Genomic DNA, 22,792 nt, shown 5'->3' with positions numbered 1-22,792 from the left:
ACTTGCTTAAACTGCTAATCTGACATATTTAAATTACTTTAATGAGTAATAGCTGCTTATTGCCCCAAAATAAGCTATGGCATTGTTTAAAAACTATTCAGGGCAATATATTGTCTAACTTATTTACATTTATCTGTTGTAAATTTGTTTAAATTGTACTGTCTTAGTTGTGAATGTGCATTATTAAGGGCAGTACTTGTGCATGTCTATCTAGCCAACAGGTGAGCTGCAAAGAATACAGAATGTATCTGTAACCACCCTTGAATAAATCTGCATCAGTACCAGGGGTCCTCCTTTACTGTATTCACTGTGAGCTTATTGCTTTAAGGGATGATGCCTGTCACTTGTGCAGAGCTGCGCGATGGCGGACAACTGCGGCTGACATGAATGTCAGCTGACTACTATTCCACAAATGTCACTGGTGAAGGGCATCTCCTCATGAATTCTACTGATCTGATCTGTGCGACTGGAACATTGGATCTCTGTCATGGTCTTTACTCTTCTCTAAGCAAGGTGAAGCCAGCCCATGACTGTGTTGGAGTTTGGATCCCGTAGCAACAGTGAAGGATTCACAAGAGGTGCTCCTGCAGTGCTTATGGCCTGTGTAACTGAGGTCTCCAAGGTTGATGTCACTGGTGATGTGATGTGCCCAATCCCACACATCATAAACTGCACTTCAGATCCCAGACTACCAATCCTCAGACTACAGCTAGTATTGTTAATAATTACTGTATTACTTTCCTTCATTTCCATGTATCACCAATGCTGCTATACTACAGTAATATTTCATGCTTTACCTTTGTGCTCTTACTTAAGTCATGTAACTTCTTCAAGAACTGGCTTTTGGAGGTCTGTAAAATGTCAGCTGATTTACAGATGAACAAGTAAGGCCCAAGCTACTGTAAAGTAGCAGTGCAAGACCTACACAGACATGAAAGAATGTAGTAATGGTTAAAAGTATTACCTGTGTCTTATTACCTTATGCTTTTGAGTTTACCACCACTGCAGCCTGCACGCTATATATGGAAATGATGGCTTGTGCTACTATGGTGAAGAAAATGTAATTCATGTGATGGTTAAATCCATTTTAACATGCATCCTTTACAATGCTTGAACTCGAACTCTGGGATTATGAATTTAATCATTTCATGTGGGGAGGATGTTGTGGAAATAAGGTAGCTTGCTCTCCATATAAAACATTGCCTCTTTAATACTTAAATAACTGCAGGTTTAATTTGAATCGCTCCACCATTGGCGGCCGTGCCTTCAGCTGCCAAGGCCCTAAGCGCTGGAATTTCCTCCCTAAACCTTTCCGCCTCTCTACCTGGCTTTCCTCCTTTAAGATTCTCTTTAAAACCTACCTCATCTGCCCAACCTACCTCATCTGCCCTAATATCTCCTTATGTGGCTCAGTGTCAAATTTTGTTTGATAACGCTCCTGTGAAGTGCCTTGGGACCAATGTTCCCTTAAGCTGCGCAGTCGTGTGGCCGCACAGTTCTCTGCCGGTCCCACACAGCCTGGGACTGGCTTTTTCAATGTTAAGTTTTGCGCATGCAAAAAAAATTAGGGGGAACATTGCTTGGGACGTTTTACTACGTTAAAGGCGCTATATAAATACAAGTTGTTGTTGGTTTTCAGAGTTTGATATTAAAAGGACATTCCCAAATGGTAAATTGTCTTCCAATAGGTTTGTAACTGGGGAAGTTTGATTACATGATTGGTTAACTAATGATGTCCCTGCAAGTCTGCTGCTTAAAATAACTGATCTGGAAATGACCCTGTAAAGGCACATACTGCAGCTGGTGTAGGATCACTTACCTTTACTGGTAGCAAGCTTTAGTTGAGGTAACAGAGCATGCCATTCTTGGCATTGCTACAAATTGAGTTCTCTGCTCCTTTTCCATTGTTCAAAGCTTTCCATTCAGAATCACTTAAATTGCTGGCATAGAAAAGTCCTCCATCCAGTAGAGGTCCCCAGGGATTTCTGAGTCAAATATTTCTTGGGACTTTGTAAGTTCTTAGAAATGTGTTGATCGTAACCATGGTTGTTGCTGTGGTGATGGACATAAGCCTGTACGAGGACAATTACAATATACTACAGCGCTCAAAAACAAAGCTAATTCTGTACAGATTTTTAATTGCTTCCTTTATCAAAGTAATTAAGAAAAATGAGAGGCCTGATTGACGCTCGTAGTCAGAAGTGCTGGAAAGAACTTATTGATAAAGAAGCTTATACTCGGATAGCATGGAGAGAGAAATATGGGAATAAACATGCCAGGATTCCACCTACTGCTCCCAAGAACCAGTGTGACGTTCCCAAGAACCAGTGTGAAGTTCCCAAGCTTCCTGCCAGGAATTGTATCCTTCCAGTAATTCATGCTCCAAAACAACAGAAAGAAAGAAAGAAACCTGTTCAGGAAGCACCTTCAAAACCTGATCAGTTTCAGGAGATGCGGCCAGTAACTCCTCAGATTCGACGTTTGCTATACGATGGCTTTTCTAAAGAGCAGAAAGGCAGGCACCTGTACCTGGAAATGAGGAAGGCAAAACACCCAGAAGAAAAATTCCAATATCCTATTCTATCCTCCTGGGAGTATGGCTGGAGGCTGGGTGAGTGAAATACATTCATGACCCAGTAAATTCTACTTAAGATCAGCTCTTCTAAAATAGAAACACTTTAATGATTGATTCAATCACAGTGATTTCAATTCTTAAAATGTAGTGCTTTCCCTTATCTTTTAAGATATTCGATCTGTTGCAAGAATTTTACTTGAGAATTTAGTTAATACTAAATACCTCTCCAGCTATTTTTTAAACTTTCATCATTATAGCAAAAACTTGGAAACCTGTTGAGATCAGTTCCTGCTGGAAATTACCTTTCCCTCTTGAAACCGCTCAATTGTAATAGCAATTTCAAGCTGATTGATTGTTCCCGAGCATAACTGCTTTCATTGTCACCAAATTTAAAATAAGAACTGCAGTTACTAGTAGTCAATATTGTCAACCAAGGTTGATAAATAATGTCTTATCATGCAAGACCATTACTCCCTCAATACCTGACCCTAAAGGCTATAGTGATGCCTGAGGTAGGATAGTTGGCCGTTACAGGTACTTCTGTGAAGACGATGGGAAGCATGAACCCATTAACCTATTTTAATAACATGTTTGCATAATGTGCTAGAATATACAACTCGCCCAGTATATCTAAACGTGTTCTTTTTGCATGTTAATAGTAGGAGGTTATGTAAAATATATTCAAAATTATCCTACTCGTTGTAAACCATAAAAATGTAAGAAAGACAACATCCCATTTAGCTTATCCAACTTGATGCTCTGTCTAGTTTTGGGATCTAACCTAATGATTTTTGTTCTTTATTTCCCCTGCACTTATGGTAGATACAGTGACTATTTCTAAAGTAAACTATTGTTTGCATCTTGGGGGTTCCTGAGTATGTGCAACATATGTTCCTTTTTTCTGATCTATCTTGTCTTCATTTCTTTCTTTCTTTCTTTCAACATGTTGTTTGAATCCTTCACACAACATTAAAGCAGTCCTAACTAACGTCAAAAATTGCATTATCTGTGCTTGTGACCACGGTACATTATCCCTCCTCAACCACTTTGCAGCCTTCTACAGAGTCAACCACACCAGCCTCCTCCAATGTATCTCTCTATTGTCTTAACTCCACAGGACTACCCTAATTTGATTTCACTCTTGCCTGACTAAATGCTGCCAGAGTATCTCTAGCAATGGCTTCTCTTCCCATCCCTGCACTGGTACCTCCAGCCTCCCCCAGGGCTCCATCCTTGGTCTCCTCATCTACATGCTTATCCTTGGTGACATAATTTGCAGATGTGGGGTCAGCTTCCACATGTATACCAATGACATCCAGTTCAACTTTGCCACCTCTCTTGACTGTCGAGGGCAGTCACTCTCGCCTCACCTCTGGAATTCAGCTTTTTTGTCCATGTTTGAACCACAGCTGTAATGAGGTCTAGAGCCGAGTGGTCCTGGCGGAACCCAAACTGAGCATCGGTGAGATAGGATTAATTAATGACCTCATAGTAAAGGATCCTCTAGGGAAGAGTGATCATAACATATTAGAATTTCAAATTCAGTTTGAGGGTGAGAAACTTGGGTCTCAAACTAGTGTCCTGAACTTAAATAAAGGCAATTGCAAAGGTATGAAGACAGAGTTGGCTAAAGTGGACTGGGAAATAGATTAAAGGTAGATGGTAAATAAGCAGTGGCAGACATTTAAGGAGATATTTCATAACTCTCAGCAAAGATATATTCCAGTGAGAAAGAAAGACCCTAAGAGAAGAATGAAGCTAAGGATGGTATCAAATTGAAAACAAAGGCATACAATGTTGCAAAGATTTGTGGTAGGCCAGAGGATTGGGACATTTTTTAGAAACCAGCAAAGGATGACTAAAAAAAATAATACAGAGGGAGAAGATAGGTTGAGAGTAAACTAGCAAAAAATATAAAAATAGACAGTAAGAGCTTCTACAGGTATATAAAAAGGAAGAGAGTAGCTAACATTGGTCCCTTAGAGGATGAGGCTGAGGAATTAATCATGGGAAACAGGGAAATGGCAGAGACTTTGAACAAATATTTTGTATCGGTCTTCACGGTAGAAGACACTAAAAGCATCCCAATAGTAATAGATAATAAGGGACTATAGGAAGGGAGGGACTTAAAACTATCACTTAGAGAAAAACTACCCCAGGCAAACTAATGGGACTAAAGGTGGACAAGTCCCCTGGACCTGATGGCCTGCATCCTAGGGTCGTAAAATAAGTGGCTGCAGAGATAGTGGATGCATTGGTTATAATCTACCAAAAATCCCTGGATTCTGGAGAGGTCTCAGCGGATTGGAAAACCGCAAATGCAACGCCCCTATTCAAGAAAGAAGGGAGATAGAAAGCAGGAAACTATATAACATCTGTCACTGGGAAAATGCTGGAGTCCATTATTAAGGAAGTAGTAGCAGGACATTTAGAAAATCATAATACAATCAAGCAGAGTCAGCATGGTTTTATGAAAGGGAAATCATGTTTGACAAATTTGGTAGAGTTCTTTGAGGATGTAACAAGCAGGGTGGATAAAGGGGAACCAGTAGATGTAGTGTATCTGGATTTCCAGAAGGCATTTGATAATTGCCATATAAAAGGTTACTGCACAAGATAAGAGCTCACGGGGTTGGGGGTAATATATTAGCATGGATAGAGGATTGGCTAACTAACAGAAAACAGAGAGTCGGGATAAATGGGTCATTTTCAGGTTGGCAAACTGTAACTAGTGGGGTGCCACAGGGATCAGTGCTGGGGCCTCAACTATTTACAATCTATATATTAATGACTTGGATGAAGGGACTGGGATGAAGGGACTGAGTGTAATGTGGCCAAATTTGCTGCTGATACAAAGATAGGTGGGAAAGCAAGTTGTGAGGAGGACACAAAGGATCTGCAAAGGGATATAGATAGGTTAAGTGAGTGTGCAAAAATTTGGCAGATGGAGTATAATGTGGGAAAATGTGAGGTTATCCACTTTGGTAGGAAGAATAAAAAAGCTAATTATTATTTAAATGGAGAGAATACAAAATGCTGTGACACAGAGGGATCGGGGGTCCTTGTACATAAAAAGTTAACATGCAGGTACAGCAAATAACTAGGAAGGCAAATGGAATGTTGGCCTTTATTGCAAGGGGGGTGGAGTATAAAAGTAGGGAAGTCTTGCTACAACTGTACAGGGCATTGGTGAGACCACACTTGGAGTACTGCGTACAGTTTTAGTCTCCTTATTTAAGGAGCGATATACTTGCATTGGAGGCAGTTCAGAGGAGGTTCACGAGGTTGATTCCCGAGATGAGGGGGTTGTCTTATGAAGAAAGGTTGAGCAAGTTGGGCCTATAATCATTGGAGTTTAGAAGAATGAGAGGTGATCTTATTGAAACATATAAGATTCTGAGGGGGCTTGACAGGGTAGATGCAGCGAGGAGGTTTCCCCTCGTGGGGGAATCTAGAACTAGGGGGCATAGTTTCAGAATAAGGGGTCGTCCGTTTAAAACGGAGATGAGGAGGAATTTCTTCTGAGGGTCGTGAATCTTTGGAATTCTCTACCCCAGAGAGCCGTGGGGGCTGGATCATTAAATATATTTAAGGTGGAGATAGTCAGATTTTTGAACTATAGGGAAGTCAAGGTTTATGGGGAGCGGGTAGGAAAGTGGAGTTGAGTCCAAGATCAGATCAGCCATGCTCTTATTGAATGGCGGAGCAGGCGCGAGGGGCAAATGGCCGACTCCTGCTTCTATTTCTTATGCTCTTATGGTTATTGGTGAGTAAGTGCCGCTTGATAGCACTGTCGATGAAACCTTCCATCACTTTGCTGATGATTGAGAGTAGACTGATGGGGCGGTAATTGGCCGGATTGGATTTGTCCTGCTTTTTGTGGACAGGACATACCTGGGCAGTTTTCCATATTGTCAGATAGATGCCAGTGTTGTAGCTGTACTGGAACAGCATGGCTAGTTCTGGAGCACAAGTCTTCAGCACGATAGCCGGGATGTTGTCAGGGCCCATAGCCTTTGCTGTATCCAATGCGCTCAGCTGTTTCTTTATCGCGTGGAAAGAATCAAATTGGCTAAAGACTAGCTTCTGTGATGGTGGGGACCACAGATACCAAGATGAATCATCCACTCAGCACTTCTAGCTGAAGGTGGTTGCAAATGCTTTTAGGTGCCACCTTCCACAGGCCCAGTCTAGCAGCTATGTCCTTCAGGATTCGGTCAGTATTGGTGCTATTGAGCCACTCTTGGTGATGGACATTGACCTCCCCCACCCAGAGTACATTCTGTGCCCTTGCTACCCTCGGTGCTTCTTCCAAGTGGTGTTCAACATGGAGGAGGGCTGATTCATCAGCTGCGGTAGGTAGGTGGTAATCAGCAGCTGGTTTCTTTGCCCATGTTTGACCTGGTGCCATGAGACTTCAATGTTGAGGACTCCCAGGGCCACTCCCTTCCGACTGTATACCACTGTGCCACCACCTCTGGTGGGTCTGTCCAGCCAGTGGGATGGAAGAGCCTGTGATGTTGGCTGAAAGGTATGGATCTGTGAGTATGACTATGTCAGGCTCTTGTTTGACTTGTCTATGGGACAGCTCTCCCAAATTTGGCACAAGTCCCCAGATATTAGTGAGGAGGACTTTGCAGTGTTGACTGGGCTGGGTGTGCCTTTGTCGGACCCTGTGCCTGTGTTGATGCTAGGTAGTCCGTCCAATTTTATTATTGTTTCTCGTAGCGAGTTTGGTACAACTGAGATGGCTAGCTAGGCCGTTTGAGGGCAGTTACGAGTCAACCACATTGCTGTGGGTCTGGAGTCACATATAGACCAGACCGGGTAAGGACGACAGATTTCCTTCTCTTAATTGAATTTAAATTCAATTAATTAAATAAATCTGGAATAAAAAGTTAGTATCAGTAATGGTGACCATAAAACTGCCAGATTATCATAAAAACCCATCTGGTTCATTAATGTCATTAAAAAAGAAAAACATTTTTTTCATTTGTATAGCGCCTTTCACGACCACCAGACATCCAAAAGCGCTTTACAGCCAATGAAGTACATTTGAAGTGTAGTCACTGTTGGAATGTAGGAAACACGGCAGCCAATTTGCACACAGCAAGCTCCCACAAACAGCAATGTGATAATCAAGTAATTAAGCAGTGTCTGCTGTGGCTCAGTTGGTAGTACTCTCACCTCTGGTCAGAAGGTTGTGGGTTCAAGCCCCACTCCAGAGATTTGAGCACATAATCTAGGCTGACACTCCAGTGCAGTACTGAGGGAGTGCTGCACTGTCGGAGGTGCCGTCTTTCAGAGGAGACGTTAAACCAATGGCCTTTGTCATTGACGTCTGCTCTCTCAGGTGGATGTAAAAGATCCCATGGCACTATTTCAAAAAAGAGCAGCGGAGTTATCCCCGGTACCCTGGCCAATATCTCTCCTGCAATCAACATCTGTGTGCAAATTGGCTGCTGCGTTTCCCACATTACAACAGTGACTACACTTCAAAAGTACTTCATTGGCTGTGCTCATGAAAGGCGCTATATAAAGGCAAGTCTTTCTTTCTTTTTCTTTTTTAATGACGTTAGTGAACTGGATGGTTTTTTTTGATAATCCGGCAGTTTCATGGTCACCATTACAGATTTATTTAATTAATTGAATTTAAATTCCCCAGCTGCTGTGGTGAGACTAGAACTCAGGTCCTCTGATTATTAGTCCAGGCCTCTGGATTACTAGTCCAATAACATAACCACTATGTTACCTTACCCCTCCAGCCCTACAACCCCAACCCCATTCTTTCTGTGACTCTAACTGGCCTTTTATACACACCCCCTCTCTGTTTGCTCCACTATTGGCAAATGTACCTTCAGCTGCTTAGGTCCCACTCTGAGAAATTCGTTCCCTAAAACAGTCTACCTTTCCACCTCCCCCTCCTCTTTTAAAGCTTCCCCTTAAAACCCACCCGTCACTTTCCTAATCTTTCCTTCTTTGGCTCAGCGTCCATTTTTTCTCACTCTGAAATTCCTTGGGATGTTTGTCTAAGTTAAAGGGGCTCTATAAACACAAGTTGTTGTTCTTCTGTTTGCTGCACCACTTTTCAATAATTAATCTATTTTACAGCTAGTTAATATCTTCCTATAAACGAGCAGTCCCATTCTAAGTTCCTATAAACCTTTTGGAATGTATAGCTCATTTAATCTGTAGCTGAAAATGTTACTTTTAAGTTCACTGTTAACTAAAATTCAAAACCATATGGTTGAATTTTCACACACAATATTTAAATGCTTATTATCAAACTTGTTTGTCCAGGTGATGTTATAGAGGAACTTCAGTTACCAGTTCACGGTCGATTGAGGACTGTAAATGATACTTTCTATTCAAGAAATGGTGTCTTCTACAAGCTATCCGCAACTGACGCACTTGCTAAGCTAAACTGAAGAATGGGGACAGCATCCTTCCAATGATGTTTGAAGTAACACACTGCACTCTCTCTCTCTTTGGATTATTATTGAAATCATCCCATAGAGCTTCTGATCAGTGGCATTTTCTACAATATTTCTGATTTACGATTCATTGCTGAAACCATTCATTACTAAACTACAGCATTTGTAAGTTTCTTTTTAATATGTCTGCCAATCTCATGTCCTTGGTGTGCTTCAAATGCTGCAGTCTTGTGATGCTGTGTAATATAACATACATTTTAATATCAAACTGAATATGTAGTTTAAGGAGACCTCTTTTAAATTCTGATATTCCCATTTACAGCTCCTCTAGATCCATCTTTAGTTTCTTTACTTGTCCCATTACCATCCCCTTTCGCCTTGCACCATCATCCCTTTTGTCATTTAATCTCCTGCCTTCCACCCTATCACAGACCTTCCCTTTTGTTCTATCCTGCCCTCCCCCCTGTCCTTGCCCCTGCACTTGCTTAAAACCCATTCCATCTCTAACTTCTTCCAGTTCTGATGAAAGGCCATTGACCTGAAACGTTAACACTCTTTCTCTCTCCACAGATACTGCCTGACCTGCTGAGTGTTTCCAGCATTTTGTGTTTTTATTTCAGATTTCCAGCACTTGCAGTGTTTTGCTTTTGCTCTTTCAAAATGTGTTGTGTATTATGTGTGATTTACAGCTCTTAAAGCAGTTTCTTTCATAATGAAAATTGCCAGAGAATGACCTGCTGCTTTGTATCACATAGCAATTATAATGCACTTTTACATAAGCTAAGAACAAAATACAGGTTGAGAGAGGCTATTCAGCCCATCAAAGCTCAGCCCTTGTAGGAAAAGTACCCTGTAGATTACCTGAAGAGGGCCTTCAAGATTTGTAGGGGAAATGCCCTGTAAATTGCCAGAACAGTGTTCAAAATGGAGTTTCAGCTTGAAAGCTGCCCACAAGATGGAGTCAGTGATTGAACTGAATGCTGGGAAGTGGCTGGAATGCAAGGTTCTCAGCTAGTCAAACACAGGTGTTTCCAAGCTAATTGAACCACAGATTTTTAAGCTAATGAGTTTATCAAGTTTCTAAGCTGAAAGCTACAAAGGCTTGTGTATACAAACGGGACATTCCTTGCTTGTGTTGGGAAGCCATTTGGGAGACAAATCCAAGGAATAGCCCTTGTAGGTGACAAACATTTAATGCCTCATCTAGTCCTGTGTGGGAAGCTGTGGACAAACCCAGGGATTGGCACCTAGACATAAAGATATCGCATACCCTCACATTTGTGAGAGTAACCTTGATGGATAGGCAAGGTGGGTTGTAAAATAGAGGCATGGGGGAAATTTTAATCCCCAAAAATGGGTGGGTTTGGGTCAAGTGGTAGGTTAAGTGTTACAAATCTGAATCCCAACCCGCTTACTTCAGTTTTAACGGCGGTGGGACAGGGGGCGAGCAACCAACCCGCTCCCAGGAGGAGGGTTGGCAATTTGAATATTATAATAAGACTGTGTGCCTCATATTGATCCACCATTTCAAGTTTAATTCCAGCTGGCCAGGTGCTAAAGGAATACAAGGACTACTGGATCCAGGAGGTAAGTGCCTTTCCACTTACCTGCTGGATCCAGCGTACCTGCTTCACCAACCCCCTAACGATCGGACACCCCCCTTGATCCTTCCAATCTCCCACGTGGCCTCCAATCTCGGACCCCCCCACGACCTCCAGCCCCCGCTTTGGCCTCCGACCCCTCGGGCCTCGGCCTCTGATCCTTCTCTACCTCCTCTCCACTCCCCAGTTGCGGCCTGGTGCCAAAGGCCTACCCTGTCAATCCAGCTGGCTGCGGCCAAGAAATTGAGAAAATGAATGTTAATCAGGCCCTGCTGTTAAATTCGGCAGGGCCTTGACCTCAATCCCTCCTCACCACCAAGTAAAAATCCAGCCTATAGAGTCTGGCATGCCCAAGGTAGTCAAGCTTCACTAACTCATAGGCCATGCTGCAGTTGCTCAAGGGCATTGCCAGGAGCCTCCACATTTGTTGGAGGTGATTGGCGGAAATGGGGATGAAACCTTCTGATACACGTGTCAAGGGAATCTTGGAAGCTTCTCTTAGAAGTTACGATATAAAAAAAGGAAGGTTTCTTTTTTTGTAGTCTGTAATAATAGAACAGAGTCTTTATATTTCTTCAATTATCTTTGTAGTAAGAAGATTCTCTTTATCTTCTGTAAGTGATCTCTACCTAGCAGATGCAAAAAGGTACTTTTACAAGCACAAAGTATCTCGGGACAGAGAATCAGAGGGAGAAGTTAAATTATGGCTATACAAATCGGTTACTGGCAGAGATAAGTGTGTCACTTAACTGTGCAAATATCTGAGATCAGGAGAGGCGAGTGTTAAACTAGCTAGCAGATATCATTGTTTGTGCAGAAGTGGGTAGCCGGAACTGAGGATCCAAGTGGAAGAGATAATCCTGTCGCCAGAGGCGCTCATCGACTCAATGCTCCAGAAGCTAATGCTGGCATCCCAGAGAAGGAAGGAGGTTAACTCAACCTCGCCACTCGTAAGGATAAGGTCACATAACCTCTGGAAACAATGCTAATCGATCTCTCCAGTATACTGGCTGTCTAATGCGGTTAACTAGTCAGCTATCTAGGGATTTAATCCAAATTTTACTTCACGAATTTAGTAGTCTCAGGCAATGATTTCATTTAGGGTTTAATACACAGCATCCAGTTGAAGCTGAATTACAGTGATGCGCTGAATTGTCTTTACAACCTCTGTTACTCGTTGTTAAATATCTGTCCATTATGCTATTTGAACTGCTAGATGATCCTGATTACACCTGTGATATCTATTTATTGCTCGTATACTCGATATTTTACTTTAAAATGTGATTTTGTAGTCAATAAATAATTGTTAGTGCCTGATTTGTCATCTGACTTCTTCCTTGATTCATCAAGAAAGGGTTAATTCATTCACTCTAGTTAATGGGTAGAGGGTTGGTGAAATAAACACAAACACGATCCAAACTAGTTAATGTAAGACGGTTCGGTGAACCACTTGGGCATCTTTCAGGGTTGGTCCTTAAACTGGTGGTAAACCACAGACAGTTTCTTAGTGAGGAGTTAAGGTGAGGAGTTAAGGATTCCTCTGGTTCCTTGGCATATATTTGTTGGGATACGGAAACTCGGTGTTCTTGCACCCTTCAGTACTTATCTCCTATCACAACATCCAACTGTGTCTTTCATTCAGGTCCTCTCTTAGTCTTTTCTTTCTAGACCATAAAGCTTAAACTTCTATAACCTTTCCTCATACCTCATCTCTTTTAAACTTTGGATCAGTCTTTTTGATGATCTCACAATTACTAAAAGTCTTAAAATTAATTGCAACACCTAGAAGTAGTTTTTTGTTGGCTGTACTTTTACTAACTATCTGTAAATACAAGGAGAGTTTTACTTATTGTGCTTACTCTTTGCGGTTTTAAGGTGTGGCTGTAGCTACTATGCATTAGCATTATCTTAATTCTGATAAAATTCTAAACAGTTCAGTGACGTATTGGAGGTCCAATGCAAGCACCATACAATGGTGAGGCATGGGTTTATGCCCACGGTGCACACTGCTGAATGTTAGAGATGCTATGGTTGGAACGTGCCAGATGCTTCCCAACAAGTATAGTGGAATTATAGTGAACAGTGAGTAGGATAGTGATAGACTTCAAGAGGACATAGACAGGCTGGTGGAATGGGCGAACACGTGGCAGGTGAAATTTAACACAGAAAAGTACAAATTGATACATTTTGGTAGGCAGAACCAGGAGAGGCAAGATAAACTAAAGGGTACAATTCCAAAGGGGGTGCATGGTGAAGGCATGGGCTTGACGGGCCGAATGGCCTTCTTCCGTGCTGTAACCAGTCTATGATTCTATGAACAGAGAGGCCTGGGTGTAGATGTGCACAAATCGTTGAGAAGGCGGTTAAAAAAGCATACGGGATCCTGGACTTCATAAATGGAGGCATAGAGTACAAAAGCAAGGAAGTTAGGATGAACCTTTATAAAACACTGGTTCGGCCTCAACTGGAGTATTGTGTCCAATTCTGGGCACCGCACTTTAGGAAGGATGGGAAGGCCTTAGAGACGGTGCAGAAAAGATTTACGAGAATGGTTCCAGGGATGAGGAACTTCAGTTACGTGGATAGACTGGAGAAGCTGGGATTGTTCTCCTTAGAGCAGAGAAGGTTGAGAGGAGATTTGAGAGAGGTGTTCAATATCATGAGGGGTCTAGACAGAGTAGATAGAGAGAAACTGTTCCCATTGGCGTAAGGGTTGAGAACCAGAGGACACAGATTTAAGGTGATTGGCAAAAGAAGCAAAGGTGACATCAGGAAAAACTTTTTTACGCAGCAAGTGGTTAGGATCTGGCATGCACTGCCTGAAAGGGTGGTGTAGGCAGACTCAAAAGGGAATTGGATAAGTACCGGAAGGAAAAATAAAATGCAGGGCTACAGGGACAGGGCGGGGGAATGGGACGAGCTGAAGGGCTCTTGCAAAGAGCCGGCATGGGTTCGACTGGCCTCCTTCTGTGCTGTAACCATTCTATGAGGAGGGAAAATGGAAGAGTGAGAAAGTGGGTTATCACTGTTTCTCGCAGTGCCCAGCAGCCAACTCACACAGCAGATAAACCACACTGCTAGCCATGTTGGTGCATCACCCAAGGAGAAAATAGCCTGCTATAGGGGTATATGCATTTAGAAACTATTGAACAATATGGCCGGAATCTTTACCCGAACGTCGGGGCGGGTACGTGCGGACCACGTAGCGGGTCACCATCCCGAACTTTTTAACCGCGTTCTGCACTGCGCAGTTAACTCCGTTACATCAATTGAAACAGTCATACAGGTTTCCTGGCCCAATTAAACAGGGTGGATCTGCTGACGTCACCCTTGACTCATTTTCAGCATGGATATTTAAAGTAGCTTTGCACACATCCCAGTTGAAGGTGGTTGTCGGAGATAAAGGTGTTTGGGAGAGGTGGAAATTGCAGCTTGTCACTGAGATTTGTGTGGAGACAGAAGGCTGTGCCAAGATTCCCTGATGCCTCCCTGGAAGTTCTGGTCCAAGGAGTCAGAGCATGCAGGGGGTCCTCTTCCCTGTGGATGGCCCCAAAAGATCAGCCAGAGACACCAAGGGGCATAGCTGGAGTTCGGGGAGGAGGTCACTAGCAGGGATATTGTAAGGCGGATGTGGATCTAGTGCCGCAAAAAAGATTCAATGATCTCATGAGGTCAGGAAAGGTGAGTGCAATGCCACATTCACCTTCAGACTGCTGTGCGTGTCACCCCAACCCCATCACTCTGCCTTCCCCAGCCTACTCCTGCACATCACTCCTCACACCAACCTACCTTGCAGGTGCACCCATCCCTCTCTGTCTATGCACCTACTCACATCCCCATCTGACTAACCACCACTGACACTGACCCTCATTCTAATGCAATCATAGAAGTAACACCACAAAAGAAGGTAATTTGGCAATGTCACACCATTCTCTCATAGTCACCCTCTACAGATGTAGCCTATCCATTCCTTACACTCATTCCATTGCTCTCACTCAAAGTTCTCTTCTTTCCCTCCTTGCAGGAGAAGAGCGCACAGAGCAACAGAGAGAGGCAGCGAACTGGAGGTGGTCCTCCAATATTCACAAACTTGACTCTAGCAGAGGAGGAGGTGCTTGGAATCTCGAGTTGTAGAGCTGCTGGCGGTGGGAGATGGAGAGAGGGGGACCTCCCAGCAACCTGGTGACAGAATTAAATCTCATACAACCACATAGCATACGACAGTCACTCATGGTGACTTAATGTCAGTAGCCAGTGAAATGTCATCATGTGCATAATGGTAACGTTATACATTCTTATCATAAGACTTCTAATTCATTTCTTTACCACAGATCCATCAAGTGCCTCCCCGCTCCACTGTCCAGCTGGAGGAGGAAGACTACTCCTCGCCAGAGAGCACAGGATGCTCCTAGCTCTGCTCAGCTGTATGTAGATGCTGAACCTCGGGGGCCATCGAGAATGAGGGTGATCTTGGAGGAGTAGCAACAAATGCGCGAGGCTCTGGCAGCTTTTGCAGCCGCGATGTGTGCGACTGTACAGAGAATGGGGGAGCCCATCACCAACATGAGCACCACCATCTCACAGGTGATGGCGACTAATGTATTATCACATGGTTTGGTATGAGCATGCTCAGTTCGCTCTGAGCTAGTAAAGCAAGCACATGGACTAGCAACTCATCGTGTCTCTGTCCTTCATTTGTTCTACCCACATATATTACATTTTGTGCAGGTTGCCATGAGGACTCATGTTGGGAGTGAAGGTGAGATTTCCACACTAGGTGCAGTTGACAAAGACTTTCCCGTGAATGCAACTGAGATTGCAGATGTGACTCAAAAGGACTCAGTACTGAAAAGAATGTATGAAAACACCTTGAATGGATGGACTGATCAGTGTATGGACACAGAATTCCATAACCATCGTACTGAATTGTTTTGTGAGCAAGGTTGTATCAAGTGGGGAAACAGAGTGGTGGTACCTGCTTGTACTGGCCTCGCTAGACGTGCTCCTATCTAGTTATCCAGCAAGTTAAACACTTATTCAAAATAATTCCTCGTGAAGCTGTTTGCTGTTTTGAAGCTTTACTTGAACAAATTTGTGAAACTGTAAACAAAGACAAAGTATGTTTTGTACATAAAACTGAGTAATATACATTAGATATTACATAAGATATAAACATATTTACAACAGTAGAATAGACTAATTGTATAACTAACTAACATTTGGACTAACTTCTGTAACTATCAAATATTAACCTTTTATAACATAGTGTTATCAAAATACTACACTGACAAAGTTGCTATCATGCTAATAGACAAAGATACTCACAGATATTGCGCTTGGCCTAACATATGATATCAGATTACATTGGATTGAAAATCCCTCATGGAATTCTCCATTACTCAAGTCAGGTTGTTCCTGGGATTCTACTTCCTGGGTCACAGGAAGAAAGGTAGAAAGGTCAAATGACCTCTCCTCCCACACAAACACTGCTAACACATAACCACCATCAGAGGGTGCTATCTGCATATAAAATGGTCCATAAGTCCAGAACACTGCTTCTTTGAGAGAGAGAATTCTGACCGAACTTCATACTGAACATCCAGGGATCGTCAGTATGAAATCAATTGCAAGAAGCTTTATTTACTGGCCTGGATTGGACAATGATCGTGAACCACTTGATCATGAATACATACATGAGTTTGACTCAGTTCAGACTTCAGTAACTGACGTACCAGGTTCAAAGTAGTCTGAGATAGAAACAGGATCATCTTTGAGTTTGGAACCAAAACAAAACAGCCCGAAAATTGGTTCAACACCAAAACCTTCTGTAAGGAGATCAGGAAGGCTCCGCAAACCTATTATTAAACTGGATGTGTAGTTCATTTAAAAGAAAAAAAGCCAGGAGTTTTTGTTATGTGGTACACGTAATACTGGGAAAGGTGAGACCATAGTTTTGTTGTATTTGAGAGGGGAATACATACATTTTTTTAAAGTGGGAAAGCATGTAATGTATTGTCACATGGTTTGGTATGAGCATGCTCAGTTTGCTCTGGCCTAATAAAGCAAGCACGTGGACTAGCAACTCATCGTGTCTGTCCTTCATTTGTTCTACCCACATATATTACAGCGACAATGTGCTGGTCCATGGAAAGGATGGCCATCTGCATGGAGCAGCAACTGCACCAGTCCAACGAGAACATGCTTGTGGTGAACAACAGGTTGCAGACACTCATTGACCTCCTCCCGAGGAGGGATGTCAACATAGACTTGGGCGTTCATCGCCCCACTGATGTCCAGCAAGGTACTCTCCAGCTCCTTGCTATCAGAGAAGTGCGGGTGGCCCATGAGAGGGATGATGGCGAGTGGGGACATGGAAGTGGGGGCTCTTCTCAAAGTGCTGCCACTTCTCCCCTGTTGCCACCCCCTCAGTCAGAGCCCCACCTGCTGCCTCAGATCCCAATGGCTGAGTGTGCCCCTGCACAGTCACAGGAGGAGCAGTCTTTGGCGGTGCCCTCACAGGCTCCAAAACCCAGAGGACGTCCGCCAAAAGTGTCAAAGCAGTCACAGCAGGGAAGTGAGCAGACTGCAACTACCTCTGCAGAAGCCACAAGGGTTGCACCTCGTAAAAGCATATGGAAGCGAAAAAAGGCACAATCGTAGATGCACAAGGATATGCACATGGGTGTTTGTAAAATGTTAATGTTAAGTTTCAGTTCTATTTCTGCCGCACATAAATTTATTTCTTAGCACAACTTTCCCGTCTTGTCCATTTTTGCCTGCTACCTGGGAAGTGGCTTTGTCACTTGGAGTGGATGGTGAGACATTACTTAACCTCGAGCAATGGGGGTTTGGGTGAGAGGAATTGCTTGGTCATTGTAGGGCTGTTTTGTGGTGTTGTTGGGGGGTACAGCATCTGGGAGCCATATGGGGGCACTGGTGTAAGTTAAGTAAATTGGGCCGTTATGAGGCCCTCCCAGGCAGAAATGTGTGTCGCTGATGGTGCCATCTCCGCCTCAGGGTCCTCCTCCTCCTCCTCCTCGTGTTCCACCTGTTCTCCTCCGAAGAGGCTGTATGCCCCGTGCCTTGCTCCTCCTGCAGCTCCAATCCTCGCTACTGTGCTATGTTGAGCTGTGTGCAGCATACAATGATGATTCTGGAGACCCTGGCTGGTGCATACTGAAGGGCTCCTCCAGATCTGTCAAGGTATCTGAAGCCTATCTTCATCATGCTGATTGCTTGCTCTATGACACACCTGGTGGACATGTGGCTGTCATTATAGCGCTCCTCGGTCTCATTGCTTGGCCTTCTCAATGGTGTCATCAACCACGTTTTCAGTGGATAGCCCTGGTCTTCAAGCAACCAGCTGGTAAGTCTGTTGGGAGGTGCGAAGAGCTGAGGGAGGGTAGACTGGCACAGCACGAAAGAGTCATGACAGCTGCCAGGGAATCTGGCGCACACATGCATGATGATCTTTTGATGGTTACAGGCGAGCTGCACATTGAGGAAGTGGAAGGCCTTGCGGTTCACAAACACTCCTGGGTGATATGGGGTGCCTTGATGGCTACATTTGTGCAGTTGATGATGCCCTGTACCTGTGGGAAGCCAGCCAGAGCTGCAAAGCCGAGCACTCAGTAACAATGGCTTCATCAGTGGCAAAGTTTACATAATTGGCTGACTTGTGAAACATGGCATCAGCCACCTGGGTGATGCACCTGTGGGTGGCCGACTGCGAGATCCTGGAAATGTCTGCTGCAGTTCCTTAGAAGGAGCCTGAGGCAAAAAAGTTGAGGGTGGTGGTGACTTTGACGGCCTCTGGTAAGACGTGTCTACCAGGTCCTGGGGGAAGCAGGTCTTTATCCAGCAAGCTACAAATGTTTGCGATGACCTGGCACGATAGCCTGAGCTTCCTGAAGCACTGCTGTTCAGTCATGTCCAGGAAGCTCAGCCTCTGCCTGTATACCCTGTGTTGGGGGTATCGCCAGTGGTGCGGTGCAGCCCTGCGCTGACCCCCTCCTGTGGAGCATCAGGTCGGTGAGGAGAAGGTGCTGCTGGTATTGGTGCTGGGACTCATCTTGGTCTGATTCTGAGGTCCAAGGTGAGACAGCATAAGTGGCACCCATGCTGATCTAATAGATGGCAAATAAAGTGGAGATCAGAGGCACAATCCTCCAATGTTCTGAGAGTGACTAGCAATGGGGTGATAGTGGCTTCCGAGGTTGCAGAAATCACCTGCAAATTCCTGAAAGCTAAATCTCTGCACAAAATGATGTCAGCAGGAGCCTTTCCCTTAGGCAAGGAAGCAGGTTTAATGTGGGAGTATTTATGTTATTTTTCCAGCTGTCAATTAATGAACTCGCACAATGGCCACTGAGCTTCCGTCTCCCTTTCACAGGCGAGGTTCTCGAGGTGCATGAATCCCGTGCGCAACCAGTTAAAGCCCAAACCTGTGGTTAAAAAGGCAGTTAAGGGACTTTCAACGAGCAGTTAAGTACCTCAATGAGGTCGCGCACCTCTTCCAAGTGGGTCCGTGGCGCACCTCGAAACGCGCCCGAGCTAAATGTGGAAGTCAGAGGGATGACGGCGGGCTTTCGACGCGCTGTCAATTTCCGTGCTTTTAACCACCCACCCACCCCCAAACCCGCATGCTCTCCAATGGGGAAATTCCAGCATGTCAACCAAATTACCAGGCAACTAATTCAATGAAAATTTACCCACTGTTTGCCAAAAAAGGTGTCGTTTGAAAGGAATACACATGCTGTTTAAGGAGTTTTTAATCTCAAGAATCTAGTGCTGTCATCTCTACAACTTATAATATACATGATAACATTCTTTAGAATAAAATGTGTCAGCCATCAAAGTACAAAGATCCTTGTCTCATTTCCGTAATCCTTTCATCCTTGTGATTTGTTCTTCTGGGACAGAAAAATATTTATAGCCTTTTAAGAAAAAATGGTAACTATAAATGCAAAATTATAAAAGTTTATATTTTCTGTAAATTTTGTGTGATAATTGTTAGTGCTATGACATGGAATCATTTTTTACACCTATTGTCAGTATCAAGGACTGACAACTCAGGTGTCCCATTGGTTGGGTGACAGTAAGCTCGCTCTTCTCTGCCTCTCAATGTGGTTCAATCCCACAACTCAGGAGTGCACCTTCATTCATCACACCAACTCAGACCTCTCAACTGAAACGTCCAATGTAGACATGTAATGATCTGGTGAGTTTCAGTGGAATGTTACCAGGTCTCCAAGGGTTAGATTGATTATGAGGAGAGATTGCATAAACTAGGCTTGTATTCCCTGGAATATAGATGTAAGAAGTCACACAACACCAGGTTATAGTCCAACAGTTTTATTTGAAATCACAAGCTTTCGGAGCGCTGCTCCTTCGTCAGGTGAAGTGGAGAGATGCATAAAGACACAGCTTATATAGTCAGAGAATAATGCCAGATGATTACAGGTGTGAATGGTGTCCAAACAGGTTTGATTGCTGTGATTATCTCTCTGCCGAGGTGTGATAAATGGCAGTTAGAAAGATTACCTGTAATCATCTGGCATTATTCTCTGACTATATAAGCTGTGTCTTTATGCATCTCTCCACTTCACCTGACGAAGGAGCAGCGCTCCGAAAGCTTGTGATTTCAAATAAAACTGTTGGACTATAACCTGGTGTTGTGTGACTTCTTACATTTGTCCACCCCAGTCCAACACCGGCATCTCCACACCCTGGAATATAGAAGGTTAAGGGGTGATTTAATTGAGGTTTTTAGGATTTTGAAAGGAATTGATAGGATAGAGAAAATCTTTTTTTGCTGGTGGGGGAGTCTAGGAGAAGGGGACATAACCTTAAAATTAGAGTCAGGCCATTCAGGTGAGAAGTTGGGAAACACCTCTTCACGCAAAGGGTGGTAGAAGTGTGGAACTCAGTGCTCTTTTTTTATACTTATTTACTTGTTGCCAAGGGTTGTTAGAAATATGTAACTGCCAGTGTTATTCAAAATCATAACAGGCACTCGTATCTTTAACTGAGCCAATCAGAGAGTCTGTATATTTGAATCGTGTGTTTGACTGCTGCTTCCTGCTCTGGTGCAGGCTTCTTCTTTTTCTTTTTCTCTTTCCACTGCTTAACAACATCTGCTGCGGTTATATCTTTGGACTTTTTCTCCTTGTGTTTTTTCTCTTTGTGCTTAAAGTCTTTTTCTTTCTTCTTGGAGAAACTAGGCTTTTTGAAGACATGGATACCCTTTGGCCTTTTCATCCTTGATGGGCTCTCTGCTTCATCACCTGAGTCATCTGGTCTGCTTATGGCACAGTTTATACGGTAGACTCTCTTGACCAGTTCTAAGTCTTCATAAGCTTTGTCACCTAGTATCGAATCAAGTCTTTCAGCCACAACAGAAAACATGAGATGATGCACTTTGTCTTTGACTGTCACTTTAAGTCTGCATACACCTAAGCTATCTATTTTCTGTCCATTATAGTTCTTCAGTAGTACTGACTTTTTCTGTATTTTGGGCTTTTCTTTCATATTGTTAATGTCACTCATACTGATTAAGTTTGCTTTTGCCCCAGTGTCTAGTTTCAAGGTAACTAATGCTCCATTTACCTGCAGTGGGATCATCCATTTGTCCACTTTTACTGCATTGACTTTACGTTCAGCATTGTCCATTTCTGAGGGCTGCACATTTTCTGTATCTTTTTTGATATCGTCACATGACACCATTCCGACAAAAAGTGTCTCACTTAAATCAGTGTCCTCAATTACATTAACTCGTTGCCCTTTCTTAGTTTTTACTTTTGAAAAGCATTGTTTGGCAAAGTGATTCTTTCCATTACACTTTGTGCACATTTTTCCAAACGCTGGGCATTGTCTTAACTGGTGTTTGTAACCACAGCGTTTACAATGAAAAATTTCATCCTCCGATTGCTTTTCATTTCTGTTCTGCCCACGTTTCTTCCCCTTGTAGGACACAGCACCGACAGCAGCATTATCACTCATTACAATCGCATCATTATTGATTTCACTGAAAGTCTTCGCGTGCTTTCGAGCTAGCTCGCTGGCTTGGCATATTTTCACCGCATTTTCCAAATTTAGTTCGGTTTCTCTCAACAGACGTTCCCTGACTTTTTTATCATGAATACCAAACACAATCTGGTCACGAATCATGGATGCTTTGAGCTCAGAGAAATTACATGTCTGTGCTTTCAGTTTCAGATCAGTTATAAAGCTATCAAAAGTCTCATTTTGTTGCTGTGTCCGAGAACGGAAGATGTATCTTTCATACGTCTCATTCTTTTTGGGAGAGCAATGTGCATCAAATTTTTTTAGCACATCTTCTAATTTTTCTCTGTTCTCCTCTGGATTAAATACAAATGTATTAAATACCTCTATCGCCTGTGGGCCTGCAACCATAAGCAGCAACGCTATCTTCCTTGCGTCTGGCTTCGTACCGAATCCGATGGCTGCAATGTAGAGTTCGAATTGTTGTTTAAAAATCCGCCAATTGTAGTCGACATTTCCCTCGAGATTCAAACGCTCTGGTGGCTTCAAATTCTCCATGTCGCTTTTCACAATTTTCAGCAGATCTTCACCACCCTGGTACCATGTTATGTTCATTAATAACTAGACATTCTTATTATGAACACAGCTAGCTTCTAGCTAGTCATTTATTCAGTACACGTTCTCTCGGTACAGTATCTGTAGAGATGCAGCCTGTGTGCTCCTGTGTGCAGGCTGCCATCTTGACTGTTGCCTTGTGGGTAGCCTAGTGCCTCATGGGTAATGTAGTCTTAATATCTATACAGCTGGGTAGTGTAGTCTTATATACATACAGCTATATACAGCTCTACGGCTCCACCTAGTGTCCACTATAGAATGACATGCTATTGATCACTACAGTCACTACTGTTCTTTCTCTCTGCTCTTCAACATTTTACTCTATCAATAGCATTCTATGTCCCAAGTCATCAACCTCTGTCTTAATAGATCTCCATCTGTCATTCTATTTCTCACTCATGAACAGACTGTTCCTCTGTCACATATACATACAGTTCTCTGTGTGAGATTTGTAAAATTCATGAAATATAAGCTGGGATTTCAACCATTGAATCAGAATATAGAGACCGCTGAGGCCAGAGCGGCAGATTGTCATTGCACTATGGTGTGTGTTCATCTTCTTC

At 43.3% G+C, this 22,792-nt stretch overlaps 2 protein-coding genes across 3 annotated transcripts in view; one reads left to right on the top strand and one right to left on the bottom strand.

Annotated features, from left to right (window-relative positions):
* Positions 1-1,926: 1,926 nt before the first annotated feature.
* LOC147111073 (protein SPMIP1) lies at positions 1,927-11,922 on the top strand. Its single transcript, XM_086001567.1, has 2 exons — positions 1,927-2,611; positions 8,876-11,922. The coding sequence occupies exons 1-2, from the start codon at positions 2,170-2,172 to the stop codon at positions 9,001-9,003; spliced, it is 570 nt and encodes a 189-aa protein (XP_085857693.1). The 5' UTR covers positions 1,927-2,169; the 3' UTR covers positions 9,004-11,922.
* Positions 11,923-19,365: 7,443 nt separating this feature from the next.
* Positions 19,366-22,792, bottom strand: part of LOC147111072 (deoxyribonuclease gamma-like) — a 49,890-nt gene continuing 46,463 nt past the window's right edge. The window contains exon 8 of one of the 2 annotated variants that reach the window (XM_086001564.1): positions 19,366-19,546. In XM_086001564.1, coding sequence (XP_085857690.1) covers positions 19,502-19,546 — 45 coding nt within the window. In that variant the 3' untranslated portion in view covers positions 19,366-19,501. The remainder of the gene's footprint in view (positions 19,547-22,792) is intronic. The other variant, XM_086001566.1, reaches the window with a different exon arrangement.

The sequence above is a fragment of the Somniosus microcephalus genome, chromosome 11 (genome assembly GCF_052327205.1).
Source record: "Somniosus microcephalus isolate GS21.2 chromosome 11, FLI_Smic_1.0, whole genome shotgun sequence".
In the NCBI taxonomy this organism is placed as follows: Eukaryota; Metazoa; Chordata; class Chondrichthyes; order Squaliformes; family Somniosidae; genus Somniosus; species Somniosus microcephalus.
This window is presented reverse-complemented; position numbering and strand designations above follow the sequence as displayed.